The 14,598-nt window shown below is 34.3% G+C and overlaps 2 protein-coding genes across 5 annotated transcripts in view; both read right to left on the bottom strand.

Moving 5' to 3' along the window:
• LOC136845733 (uncharacterized) overlaps positions 1 to 14,598 on the bottom strand; it is a 289,129-nt gene that overhangs the window by 223,095 nt on the left and 51,436 nt on the right. The gene's annotated exons all lie outside the window — the stretch shown is intronic.
• LOC136845493 (uncharacterized) overlaps positions 12,359 to 14,598 on the bottom strand; it is a 43,746-nt gene continuing 41,506 nt past the window's right edge. The window contains exon 3 of the mRNA XM_067115669.1: positions 12,359 to 12,459. Coding sequence (XP_066971770.1) covers positions 12,359 to 12,459 — 101 coding nt within the window. The remainder of the gene's footprint in view (positions 12,460 to 14,598) is intronic.

The following is a 14,598-nucleotide window of genomic DNA, read 5'->3' as shown; positions in this document are numbered from 1 at the left end:
TTGTCAGTATTTTCTAGCATAGCCATAATTTTTTCTTGACTTCTCTTCCCCTTAAATGTTTTGAACACAGAAAATAATCAGTTTATATGTCTTTAATTAAAACTCATTGCAGACGGTGATTGATTTTATGGCATGGACAACACTGAATAAGATTTGAGATTTGGGGACTGAATACCCGTATCTCGAGAAATAGATAATATTGATTATAATAATGATATTAATAATTCAGTTGCAGTATTTATGAAATATCTGAAAAATCTGCGAATGATTTTTCCCTAAGATATATAGAGCAGGGAAGGGAAAGGTTATGGTTTTTGTATATTAATAATTAAGGTTATGGTGAACTGATTATGAACTGATATGAAGCGTTTCTTGTGATCTGTCTCAAAACCGCTTAAAAATGCTTTAAGAAACACAGAAGAGGGTAGGGAATATCGGTGTTGGCTGTGACAGAGTGGGGTTGATATTTAGAATTTTTATATCTCCTGAAAATTTCACTAGTAAAATGTGATTTTATTGAACTCTTCATAGCTCTCAATCATCGCGGCCTCTTTATATTCCTTGGGGTTGCACAGCCGTTGAATATTAAAATGACATATTACCCTTGATATTTTCATATCCTACCAAATGGAAATAAAAGGTACAGCTCCACATATCATTTCTCGGTTGGGGTCATTACCTTGGCAGATCAGGGGAATTTTCCTGTTGCCGGGCATAATTTCGTCCCATTATTGTCGTTCTGTTGTTATGAGATGAGATGTGATGTCTCAAAAGGCACGGAGAGAAGTCTTTTGTCAGATCGTCTTCACATTTGTTTTCCATTTGTAGATATTCATGGTAAGGAGGCACCGCTCATTTATCAGCGTGTGCACCATTTCATGGATATAAAGGCTTGCTAAGCGGTATTTATTCTCGTAAAATAAGAGAAGATCACTTAGAGGAAATCAGGAGGAAAAGACTCTGTTTGATATGCGCTACATTATCGCATCATTTAACTCTTTTGTTACTATTTAAATGATGCGTTTCAATTTTATTCAATTTATTCGGGATGTTGCGGTCACGAAGTTGCATCTCTTGAAGCATTCCACTCTCATATTTGCTTTATTCTTATATAAATTGACTGTACTATTCTTTGTACTGGTAACGCTTAGGCACGCTATGAACAATTGGCAGTTGTAAATATCTTGATTGTGTCCTGTACTTACAGTTAATTGAGCAATTAACATACAACTACAAAATCAGTCTTTGGCCATTGTCTTGTCGCCGCTGCTCTAAGTGTTCCTTCAGATTTGTTGTTATTTAATATTCAAGTGTTTTTGGCACTTTAATTGTTAGGTTTTTAAAGCCCAAATCTATACTGAATCATGCTAACAGAAGTTAATTTTCGCGTCAGATCCATTTTAACGATTTGTTGATTTATTTAGTTTTCAGTAGAAATTCCGAATTCAGTTATTAATCCGAGTTCCAAAAGAGGAATCGCTTAATTGTATTTATCACATTTATGATTTCTTGTAATGACCTTGAAATCCACTACCAGAACGTTACGTTATTTTTGAGGTCTTTCGTATCCTTTATTTTTAACTCTGTACTTCAACAGTTCCACTCATTCACAACGAAAGGGAGGAGTTATCATTTCATTGTGATGTTCAGTGGAACCATTGGAAGGAGGTTGTTCATTTAGAAATAACTTTTTGTTATGAGTCAATAACCAGTTTTGATAACAATTTTCATTGGAGACTTTTCTTTCTCTTTTCAAATCTTTACATATAACGTAAATATCATCATTATCTTTTGAATAATTGTCGTATTGTTTGTCCAGTCCATTATTTGCTGAAATATCTAACGTCACATTGTAAAACAATGGTTTTTTTTAGGTGGGACTTCTGCTTGCATGTTCATTACTTTTTATTTCTCATTCTGCTTTCATCTCTTTGCCATTTGATATATCCCTGAGAGAATTGTAACCCTAACAGAAAACAATAACAACCATTGTAGTTTTTCCTTTTTGCTACATTTTATTTCCATCTCTGTTTATTGTAACCGAAACCTAAAACAATAGACATCTTATCCTTTTAACTTCATCCGCACGCAGTTGTAATACAGTGTAAAACAGTTAAGGAGAAAGTATAAGAAACAAGACAGTAGAAGCATGGTAGATGATGTGAGAAGTTAAAAGGATTTTTTTCATTCGCCAAGAAGCCGCCTTAAACATGGGTCATAGTAACAAAGATACAAATGAAGAGAATTTTGAATACCCTCGAGGTCTTTATTTTCTAAGTGAATGTTGATCCAAGAAAGACTCGAGTAAGAAAGCTGTAACAAACGGTAACTTGAAAAAGTAGGCATTGAAAAATAAGTGACGAACTTTTATTTTAGAGGAAGTAGTAGTAGTAGTAGTAATTGTTGCTGTAGAATGTCTGAGAGATAAACTAGAGTTCGCGAGAAGATGTGAGATTTCATAGGATACATCAAAATTCGTGCCTCAAAGAAATAAGTATGGATTTTGTTGCTAGCTTGTCTAATTAATGTATCTAGGTCACTGCTCTCATTGCTCTTTTATTATCAAAAGTCAAACGAGAGCCGCTCATTATTTTGCCGACGTAATTAACAAAATTTCCTACTGATTTTGAGCGAGATAAAAACATGTTGTTGAAGGACAGGCATTCTTCAATCACTTTTTAAAACTGGTGTAGCTGCATTCATCTCTACACAGTTACCTGTCACGGGCATTTTGGTGGGAGTTAATTGTTTAGAAATGAATTTTCTGCGATCACTTCTTGCTTAGAATGGGCACTACTGAGTTAATGCGTGTAGACCTCCTTTTTCTATATTCGTTAATTTCATTAATGGATCTGGTTTTTGTTTGCTCGTTTCGTATGTAAAATTGCGTTCGTTTCCGAGTTAGAACTTTAGACTAGAATTTCTATACTAATTTCTTGTGTACAACTGTAGAATTGTTGTCTGTACTTATTTCGTATGTTAATTTTTTCAACTGTTTTGTTATAAAGGACTGGCTTTATGTACAGATTTCTTCTATATGCTGGCTCTTATGTAATAACTTTTTATGTAGATTTACTTTTGTCGATATTTACGCTCTTTTTGTTGCAGATTGATCAAACTCGTTCCTTCACAGCATACAGGGTAATTTTAATGCAAGTGTTCTAGTGACTCGCTACAACTGGAATGTTATCAGTGTTTTATAAGCCTGCATTCTAAGATACAAAAGAACACTTCCTGTCAGATGTTATGAAGATGTGAAAAATACAGCTGCAGCTGATAACTAAATCACGTGTATATTTGTGATTTTCAAGCAATATAGAAAACCAAAGTGAAGCACAGTTTCTCTCTCTCTCTCTCTCTCTCTCTCTCTCTCTCTCTCTCTCTCTCTCTCTCTCTCTCTCTCTCTCACGCATACCTTGATTGTAAAGAGTTCAAACGTTTATTGATCTTCCAGCAATATTATACCGCTTCTCAAATCGTCTTTTGTTTGACTGTTCACAGAAAATTATGTAAATTATCTTTCTGATGACTTATTTCCTGTTGCCGCATTCCCGGAAATGAAAGAGTTCCTTGCACGAAAAATCTAACCATTATTCTATCGAACACAAAACGTCTTCAAAACGATTAATTTTCTCCCCAGTTCCAAATGAATTCGTAAATACATTATGGGGTAAGGGTAAAACAGAGCATGCGAAGTTATTATCATTAGTAATATGATTATTATCAATCAGTTTAGCTGGTCCATTCAATCACGTTTATTTATTACCTGTAGGGCTGGCACGAAGGATTTGATCTTTAGACGAGAGATTAGATTGAAAAAGAAATAGGCTAAAGTAGTTGAAGAGCAAGGTGGGAAGAGACATCATATAAAAGTACGTTAAAAGTAAGAGTAAGTAATGCAACTGGAGCCTAATGAAGAAACGAAGTAGTTCTCTCTACTGTGAACTTTAAACGCAAACTTGTCACAGATTTTCTAAGTACACTGTGTAGTATTGCAGGTGGTTGTTGATCTGGCACGTATCAAAATCTACCAAATTGGCTCTTGGTCATTAGATAATCTGAGCAATGTTTGTACTCTTGCTGTACCCTGATGCCTTGAGCTTCATGAAGATGTCTTTGACATAATGAAAGTGACTGTAGCTTCGCAGAGTTGGTGTTGTGGAAAACCTCGTAAGTGCACCCACTCTTTGGCCTTGTACTTTGCCTCCATTCCAGACTCTCTAGCTATTGTTTCTTCGTGCAACTGTGCGCATTTCTCCAGTTTTTACCTTTAGACTTGTGTACTTGTTTCATTGTCTTAAGCGCCGAATGGCTGCAAGTGCCCGAGTGCTTGGTTTTATAGCCTAAATTTCATGATTTACTTATTCACCTCGGAAAAAATGTCTAAATCTCACCAATATTATTTTTATATTGCGAATATACCCTTTGATCAACGATGGTGTTAAAAATCATCTTTGATTCTTTGTGATGAACATTGTTTTATGAAAATACCGAATGAAAAAATAACATACTTTAATAAAAAGTAACATTTGCTTTGTGATAGCTTATGTATCACAATTATGGAACAAACGTTGGTTGTTTTCATGAAGAGAATCCTCATTTTTTCATGATGGCGACCGAAAAAAATACTTTGAAATAAATGAAGTAAGAATTTAATGTGTCTCAAGACCAAATGAAGAGGACTACAATAGAAAGTTTGAAAGGAGATTAAAAAGAGCCTGAGAAATTTATAGAGCACTGTGCAGAAATACTTGGAGGAGTCATTTGATAAACGGGGATTAGGAAAATCAATGAGTAGTACAAGAGATACAGTAGAGCAAATGATTAATACAGCGCAGGCCACAGACCAGTGAGCTAGATGCTACATGTAACCTAGATTGGGCTCAGTGATTAAATTATAACAGGAGGCGCAATATATGGAAGATAGGGGCAGAACATTGGTCGGTCGTATGTGATTGTGACGTACGATCACTGAAGACCATTTGAGGGCCTCAGAACCAGAAGGTTGTAAACGCCACTTTTTAAAAAATGAATAAATTGACCTTAAAGTCTAGCATTCATTACTCTGCTTCTAAGAAAGATATTGATTTAAACTAAGTTTCATATGAAAGCCCTACTCTTTAGAAATTTTTTGTGAAAATTTGAAAAAAATTGTAGGGTGCGCTTGCGCGCTAGCACTCAAAATGTCCGCCTAACCCCTCACATTTGTTTATATTCTGGTCATAACCAGCACTTAAACCATAATTAAATGTGTAAAATGATAATAAAGTGTTATTATATTCGTGGTATAACAACAATGAATGTAATAATAATAATAATAATAATAATAATAATAATAATAATAATAATAATAATAATAATAATAAAAATGATATTGATCAGTAATCAATATAGTGTGATGGAAAATAATAATAATAATAATATAATAATAATAATAATAATAATAATAATAATAATAATATTAGTAATAACGATGCTGACGATGATAACCTTCCATCATCATAATGTTTAACCATTAAAACGGCTGGCCTACATTACGTGCAGGCACGAGTTTGTCTGTACACCGAGAAACATATTCTTGGCCTGCATCGTGCAGTAACTTACATTATTTTTTTTCATGACGTTTCATTCCTTGTCGTTTTTCTTCCTCTTGGCCGTTGCACGACATCACAGTGATCACTTTCACTATCAGAGGAAGACATAATGGCGCTAAATAAGGGATAATAATAAAAAAACAAATCACAACACTACGGACATTCAATTTCGCCGCGAAAATCACTAGACTGGGAATGTAAACAATAGCAGAGATGTAAACTGCGCGGTAATTGGCCGACACTTACGAGCCTCTTATGCGGGAAAATGCTGATTGGCCTAGAACTGAATACCCGTTTAGTGACGCGCGCTCTCATTGGCTCGCTCTGAGCTGCTGCACATGCAACCTTCTGGTTGTAACTGCGCTCTCATGAGGCTGTAAGCTCCGCGCGACACCACGTTCATTCATATAGCTAAAATCGATAATTCCTACTGTTCCATTAGGGATTTCGACCTTACTGAAACGGTTGAATAGCATAGAAATGCCACGAATAGACAGAGGAAACTTTGCCACATCTACTGGTATGCCTAACTCCAAATCGGTGGGGGTGGCGTTTACAACCTTCTGGTTCTGAGGCCCTCATTTGTGATGATGTAGGTTGCAAAATCGGTAATAACAGTTCACATCATTATTTTTTAATAAAAAAATTCATGTTATATCCAAGAGACCAAAAACTGATACAAATATAACCTACTTAAAGTACGTTGAAGTGTAAGTTTATTTAATAAAACGAATTGTAGATGTCAGCTGCTAGAGTAATGAGTGATGCTAGCTGTGTAGGAGTAACCAGTTAAAACAAGGATTCCTACTGGAAAGAAGATTATCCACTATCATGTACAGTGAGGCTGTCAAGCTGAATTATTAGCAGTTACAATCAAATAGAATGACTAAAATCTGTAATCCAATTATCCTGTATGAGAGACAATTTTTGTCTCACTGACATTATAATTAGATTTTGAGAACGTTAATAATTTATACAGCATCAAATACATGTCGCTACTGAAACAGTAGCTCAAGTCAGAATTCCTAACGACAAACAGTTTAGGAAACTAATAGGTCTTGCATATTTTTAAGTGGCAGTTACGACGCTTGCCCAAATAAATTAGTGGTTCTTAACGTTAGCCGCGTTGTACATAATTTCCATTCTCAAAATTCTTCGTTAACTCATATGATAAAGGAAATCTTGAACAAAAAATCCCCTTCTTAACAGAAACCATTTCCCCAAAACAAATAAATGAAAAAGTCTGGAGGAAATCTCAGACATCTTGCCGCTACAATGATATCATTCTTAACCTCCAAACTACCAACTTCAGCCACTCTAAATCTCCTAACCACAAAGAAATTGTTTGCAGTTTTTCAAGTTCAAAGGAAGGTTTGTTTCCCCTTCTGAGGAAGAACAGAATTAAACGCAACAAGTAAAGTATACAAGGTTTTGTTGGCCGGCGTTTTCCACCAATTTCTTCCACCAGCATTCGACCGGGGAAAGAATTCTAGATGTCTTTTCTCTCCAGCTAAGTCACTTGTAATTTTTCTTCCCTCACGGCGAACTTCCACGGTGAAATTGAAGCACATTACCAGTTTCCTTCTCCTTGGCTTTGTCGATTAATTTTTGAGCGGTTCGATCCTTTAATATCCTTATTTAATAATATTTGTTTCCATATTTACTGAGTTATTGCCCAAGGTATGCTAGTGGATTATTGATTTAGATATGAGTGATGTTCAGTTGCATTTTCTTTCATTCAGACATCGCAGTGAATATTCTTCAGTCGTGCATCTAAATGTTTGGGAAAGATTGAGACACATGAATGGTCGAGCCCTCTCTCTCTCTCTCTCTCTCTCTCTCTCTCTCTCTCTCTCTTCAGCTGCGACCCACAACGGTCGAGTGAATTACAGTTAGGTACCACTTCATTGCTGCGAGATCAATAGAGGCATACAAGGGTTTCATAGTCCCTCTTAGTCTGTAAGGGGATTCAAACAATAAGGCAACAGTAAGTGCATAACTTAAGTTATGCACAAGTTCAGAGACTTCAGGAGACATCTGCCCTGAACGGTAAGAACATATGTTCTAGGAAATATATATCTGCCCTTAACACTAAGTGCAGACCCCATTAAGGAAACGTTTTTCCCAAACATAAACCACTCAGGAAACATCTTCCCTTTATATTAACACTGAAGCGCAATGCGAAAATATTTGTCCCTAACACATGAATCTATTTAGGAAATATCTGAAGTCTATACACTGTTTCAGAGTACATCTGCCCATACCGGTAGCATATAAACTTAATTCAGGGAACGTCTACAAAAACTACAGTAGTGGAGACTGTTTACGACGCATCTGCCCTTAAATCCTAGTGATATAATGTATTTTAGAAATATCAGCCTTTAACAATTAAGTGCAGACTCTTCACTGGAAACACCTTTCCTTAATGCCTAGTGCATCGACTCTGTTTAGGAAACGTCTGCCCTTAACACAAAGTGCATAGACTCGTTTTAGGAAACATCTGCTCTTAACACAAAGTGTATAGACTATTATTTAGGAAACGCGTGCCCTAGTGCATGGACTCAAATGAGGAAACAACTGCCCCTAACACTAAGAGCGTAGTCTCTGTTCAGTAAGCACGTTACCATAACTTTTAGTGCATAGACAATTTTGCTCTGACCATAGGCCCTATTCAGGAAACAGCTGCTTTTAAAGCTAAGAGCATTGATTCTATTTATAAAGCACCTGCCCTTAACGCAAAATGCGTACGCAGCTTATCAAATATGTGCCCATAGCACGTAAGTTTACTCTATATTTAGGAAACATCAGTCCTTAACGCTTGGTGCATAGACTCGACTTGGGAAACATTTGTCCCGAACATTAACTGTATGGACAGGATTAAGGAACATTTGCTCTTAACACTAAGAGTATAGACTCTGTTAAGAAACATTAACATTTATTCTGATTAGAGATTTTCTTATATGATATATCTTGAAGCCTAACTTTCATAAATCACATAGAAACAGTTGTAAAAATTCTTTCCGTTTCATTCACATAATACTAAAGTTGAAAGTAAAGCGCAAGCGTTATATGTGCTAATCTAAAATTGTTCTTCTTTACTAATTCTTCTGAAGGTTATATGTCATTCCAGAAAATGGGTGTTTCTACAGTAAAAAAAGTATATACCTTAAAACTACTTTTAGGGAATGTTTTAGTTTTGTATTATGAAATTAGACTGATACTTGAACGGCTGTATTACTGAAAAATATGTATATCGAGTTGTAATATATGTATACATATAATATATATATAATATATATATATATATATATATATATATATATATATATATATATATATATATATATAATATATATATATATATATATATATATATATATATATATAAATATATATATATATATATATATATATATATATATATATATATAAATAAATAAATATAAATAACATACATACATATATATACATGTACATACATATATATGTTTTGTGTGTATTTTGCGCTTCTGTTCCCCATAGGAAATGTGGAGGATAATAATATTGTTAAAAATGTAAAATTGTCAGTCTTACTTCAGGAATAATAAAATATTCCGTGGTTTATTTTAAGAGTGTTGTGTTTGTGTTTAGAGAGAGAGAGAGAGTGAGACAGAGAGAAGTTTGAAAAATCGGTCAGTGTCGTGGACAGGTGATGATGAATGCAAGGTCTGCGCTCGATCAGACTTCAGTGCTAAGTAGAAAATGAAAGTTGCAAAGGATAATGAATTATTTGGTGGGGAAAGTCAGGGAATGCAAGTAGAAAGTAATTTTGATGAAAACCGAAATGACCGAAAGTGTCTAGGAAAGGTCTAGGGGAGAGAGAATGGCTTTGTTTATAAGGAACGGAGTAAAACAATGAGATAAAGTTCAAACATCTATGAATAATTTTGTTTTTTATTATTATTATTATTATTATTATTATTATTATTATTATTATTATTATTATTATTATTATTCAACAAACGTAAAAGACCATCATTATTATTCAAGAATTAAATGTATGGGAAAAGAGAATTACGATGTACGGAACAAAAGATTAGATGTATGGAAAAAGTAGAATTACGATGTATGGAAAAATTAGAATTACGATGTATGGGAAAAGTAGAATTACGATGTACGGAACAAATAGGATTACGATGTATGGAAAAAGTAGAATTACGATGTATGGAAAAATTAGAATTACGATGTATGGAAAAAGTAGAATTACGATATGTGGAAAAGTAGAAAAACATGAACAAATAGGATTACGATGTATGGAAAAGAATTACGATGTATGGAAAAATTTAGAATTACGATGTATGGGAAAAGTAGAATCTGGTCTGATATATGGAAAAGTAGAAATTACGAAGTATGGAAAAAGCGAAAACATGCCGGGACCAATCTATATTTTAACCATATCAGTCGTTTGCAAAGATCAGCGTTTGAGATGTGAAAGCTTTACGAAAAATGGTGAAAGGACGTAAAGTTGACTGTAAAATTGATTACTAGGTTTTTTTTTTTTTTTTTTTTTTTTTTTTTTTTTTTTTTTAGATACGATAGTGTTTTTTTTTTTTTTTTTTTTTTTTTTTTTTTTTTTTTTTTTTACTAGGTAACGATATATGGCAAACAGCAGGGGATGAAATTCTCCAAAAGCAACCCTATCGCCCTCAGTACTTATTATTATATGTCGTGACAATGACCTTAGGCCTCTAAAATCCCCGAGATACTGTGAAAAAATAGTAACACTTCGGTGTTAAAATGATTCGACCATGAAAATAAGGTCAGGATAATATAAATTATCAAAAGAAAGTTATTTATTTACCAAAGTATATATTGGTTATTTACCTTTAAGTGCATACACATTAGTTTCAATAAAATCAGATTAAATAAAATTTTTGCCTTTAAACTGGGCTGTTAGCATGGAAAAGATGGCTGTTAGAATATATGTTTGGGAGTAATTACGAACCACTAAGACTATATTGCCCCATAACGTTAAAGGTAAATTACTTTATCAAACGTTTTGGAAAAAATAATAACCACCTAACTTATTACCTACCTAGCAAGTTGTATCAAAATCAAATATACAAGTAACACATCGTTCTTTAAATTTACAATTAACCCTTCAGAATAAGTCCCGATAAAAAAAAAGGAGACAACGCCCCCCCCAATAGTATTTACATACCAAGTATCATAAAAAAAGAGAGAAAAATGATTACCTTTAACTTGATATTTAACGCTGAAAAATAAGTAAAGGTCAAAACACCTAAAACAGTACCCTCGAGATAATGTCAAATTCTGGACCCAGAGGCCTTTTAAGTATCACTTTTAAATTGGCCTCTAATTGGAAAATAGGTCAAGGACCAAAATATTCGAAGAAACTAATCACAGTCCTCCGGTGGCTATTTACGAAGTGTTTTCAATGTCAGAGAAAATAATAAAAATAATGTCATAAAAAAGTCGAGGGCGATTAATGAAGTGGAAAACTACAAACTGTTAAATGTACAAGTAAAGAGCAGTTTAGGTTACAAAAACAAAAGGGCTGTTGAAGCAGCAAGTATTATTAACAATAACATTGACTGCTAAACAGTTTTACACGTTATGATTATTTAAGGTCGTATAATCATGTAAAGGTGCTAGCAGTAGACAAAAATAAGAAAATTGTAAAGGGAAAATAAATTTGTAAAGCAAACAATTTTAACAGCAAAAAGGAAGGCGTCAGCGTCTTCAGATCAGAGATGTATATGCGAGGGGAATTAGAGGAAATAATAAGGAAATTCCGGAAAACGAGTGAAGAAAGACAAATATAGATTTTTAATATGAAATAATAATTTATTTCATAGACTTTCAAGATTTCAGGGTACAGTGAAAGTTACGAAAAATGATGATTTCCGTACGATATAAATAAACTGACTGTGCATGATGGAAATTTAACTTGTGACTCTCAGGAGATGGCTTTTATTTCTCAGCAAGTCTTTGTTTGGGATGAGATCGCGAGCCCTTCTCCACTCCTGGCTACGACCCAACACAGTCGACCAATTAGGTGCGTAATCGATAGCTCGGAAATTAAATACCACATATATGCCTAACTACTGTCGTCCTCAGCCCATTTTTAACTGCTAGTAACTAGATACAAATACATTATATATATATGTATATGTATATATATATATATATATATATATATATATATATATATATATATATATATATATATATATATATATATATATATATATATTGTGGGTGTGCTTTGAAACACATTATTATTTATATAAACGTGAAAGACCCACTAAATTTATTCAAAACCTCGCAAGAAAGTTTGGTTGCTTGCTGGAGGAAACGCAGGAAAGATTCAGCTCCTAAAAATCTAATTTTCCCACCATCTGTTTCGGAAACTTTCTCTCGCGTCTGTCATTAACTTCTGAACTTTCGCTCACTGATGTGTTCTTATCCAAAGCGACGGCTTCCTAAATATCCGGAATTGCGGATGGTATTTTCCCGTGGAATGGTTTTTTGCGGTTATTTTCTATTTATTTACTTGGTTTTTACTGGCCTCATGATTATCATTATTATTTTTTAATATTATTAGGCTTATTGGCATTAGTGAGAATTGTTGAAATTGAATGAGTAGCATTATTATACTAAATGTTTTCCATTTTTATAACAAACTTTCGTTATTGTTACTGTATAAGGTTAATGACTCTTAGACTTTTGGGATGCATTAATCCCATTCTCACAGTTCAGCGCTACTGAAGCGCATGAGACTGAGACTGAGACTGAGACTGAGACTGAGACTGAGACTGAGACTGAGACGGAGACGGAGACGGAGACGGAGACCCAGCAGCAGCTTATGTGTTGATGTGACAGAAATGTTATCATATAAACGGCCCTAGTTAAGCATGAAACGCAGGAGCATTTGCGTAGTATATGTGACTAGAGTACTACTGGATATGCACAAGCAAGTCAACTTGCTTCAGTTGAATTTCTTTGTAGGCGTATGAAGTCCCGTAGCGCCTGAGGAAATTTTATTCGTGGAGATTCTCTCACATTGTTATTCCTTTAGACGGTGAATGTGACGGCAGCTGCTTATCAGTCTATTCATTGAAGCTTCTCTCTCATATAGGGAAGGACTTATGAGTAATGAGTAAATGTTATTATGAAAACCGCTGTCGTTATTGTCATTAACATTACGGTTGTCAGTTGAGTATTTTCACTCGTCAGCTGCGGGATTCACACTTGCTTCGGTTGAGAATAGAAGCCCCAAGGTGAACAGAAATGCAGTACCAGACGCTTCACATCTTGCTTTACAGATAACTCCCTGTGAGCGGGAAGTATCCTCTCCAGATCTCGTGGATGCTGACTTGAAAGTGTTCGTCAAATCTGTGCGATGTTTGTTTTAACTGTATGCTTGAGGCAAACAGTAGCTTGAGGCAAACAGTATCCACAAACTTCAAAAACGTGTATTTTTTACACAATTGCTTGATACACACATCGTTTTGGATTCGAAAAATCTGTGTGATATTCGTTTCAGCATAATACCTTGAGGCAACATTAGTCTTGAGCTTCAAAAATTCTGTACAATGTTTGTTATTACATAAGTAAGGTCAAACAGTAGTCACGTACTTCAAAAATCTATGCGATGTTTGCTTTTACTTGAATGCTGATGCAAACAGTATTCTTGAATGTGAAACGTCAGAACATTTTTTTTTTCTTGGTAGCTTAAGGAAAAATTGCCTGTGAGCGTCAAAACTGATTGAAAACAATGTTTTACATCTTGCAAATAATATTTTGACCAACTCTACCTCTTTGTCATTGAACTACGGGTTGTTCACTCCTGTTTCAACACAACCGGAAAATTAAAGCACTCAGTTTGTGTATAGCAATACTGGAATTGTTAAAGTTTACCTTAAAATGCTGCCTCATCAGATAAGATTTTCTTGACTATTCAGCCCTGGATTCTAGGATGAAAATGGTGTGCAAGAACAGTTTCTGAACTTTTCATTAATGTATGTTTCATAGCAGCAAAAGAGCGCCAGGCGCGCGCGCGCGCGCACACACACACACACACACACACACACACACACACACACACACACACACACACGTACTGCGTTAATCTGTTGTCTCTAGTGCCTTTCATCAAATTTCTTAGAAGCGTTTGCTTGACGTTCCTTTCTTCTGAACGTCTAAATATAAACAATCATTCATATCTTGGTTTTTAATCGGAAACGGGATGTTAATTCATTAACATATTATAATTGTTTGAAAAAAAGCGTTTCCCAGCGAAGAGAGTTTTTATAGACATTAAGCTAGGCAGCAAGCATTGCCACAATCACACTGAACCTTCCGATGAATGAATTGAGTAAAAGAAAAAAAACTCGGTGAATTTCATTGTTAAAAAATTGCTCATAATACTTTCTCTGAACACGCAGAAGCATCCTTCGACCCCATGTATTCTACGCACTTTCATGTATTTGCAAGATATTACGACTATTTTATGTATTACACTTCAGTCCAAAACTCATTTGATTTCCATGTTTCCCTTCCCACATTCCATTTGCATTTTTACATTAGCTTTGAACAATCCGTCTTGCATTCTTCAGCCATGACCAACCTACTGTACGAAACACCGTCCAGTAATTTGCTTTATAATACACAGACACACACACATACACATATATATAAAGAGGGATTATTGAGTTCCGTTTTCCCCCTCCCACAATACTGTTTGCATTTTTACAGCAGCTTGGATCAATCCGTCTGGCATTCTTCAACCGTAACCAAACTGCTGTATGATACCTTCCCCATTAATTTGTTTTTTATATATATATATATATATATATATATATATATATATATATATATATATATATATATATATATATATATATATATATATATATATATATATATATATATATTTATATTTATATATATATATTATGCCTTTCAGATTTAATTTTCCAGTTATTAATTGCTTCGTCAT

This window comes from Macrobrachium rosenbergii, chromosome 14 (genome assembly GCF_040412425.1).
Source record: "Macrobrachium rosenbergii isolate ZJJX-2024 chromosome 14, ASM4041242v1, whole genome shotgun sequence".
NCBI lineage: Eukaryota > Metazoa > Arthropoda > Malacostraca > Decapoda > Palaemonidae > Macrobrachium > Macrobrachium rosenbergii.
Note: the sequence above shows the minus strand (reverse complement) of the source record. Positions and strands in the feature narration are given on the sequence as shown.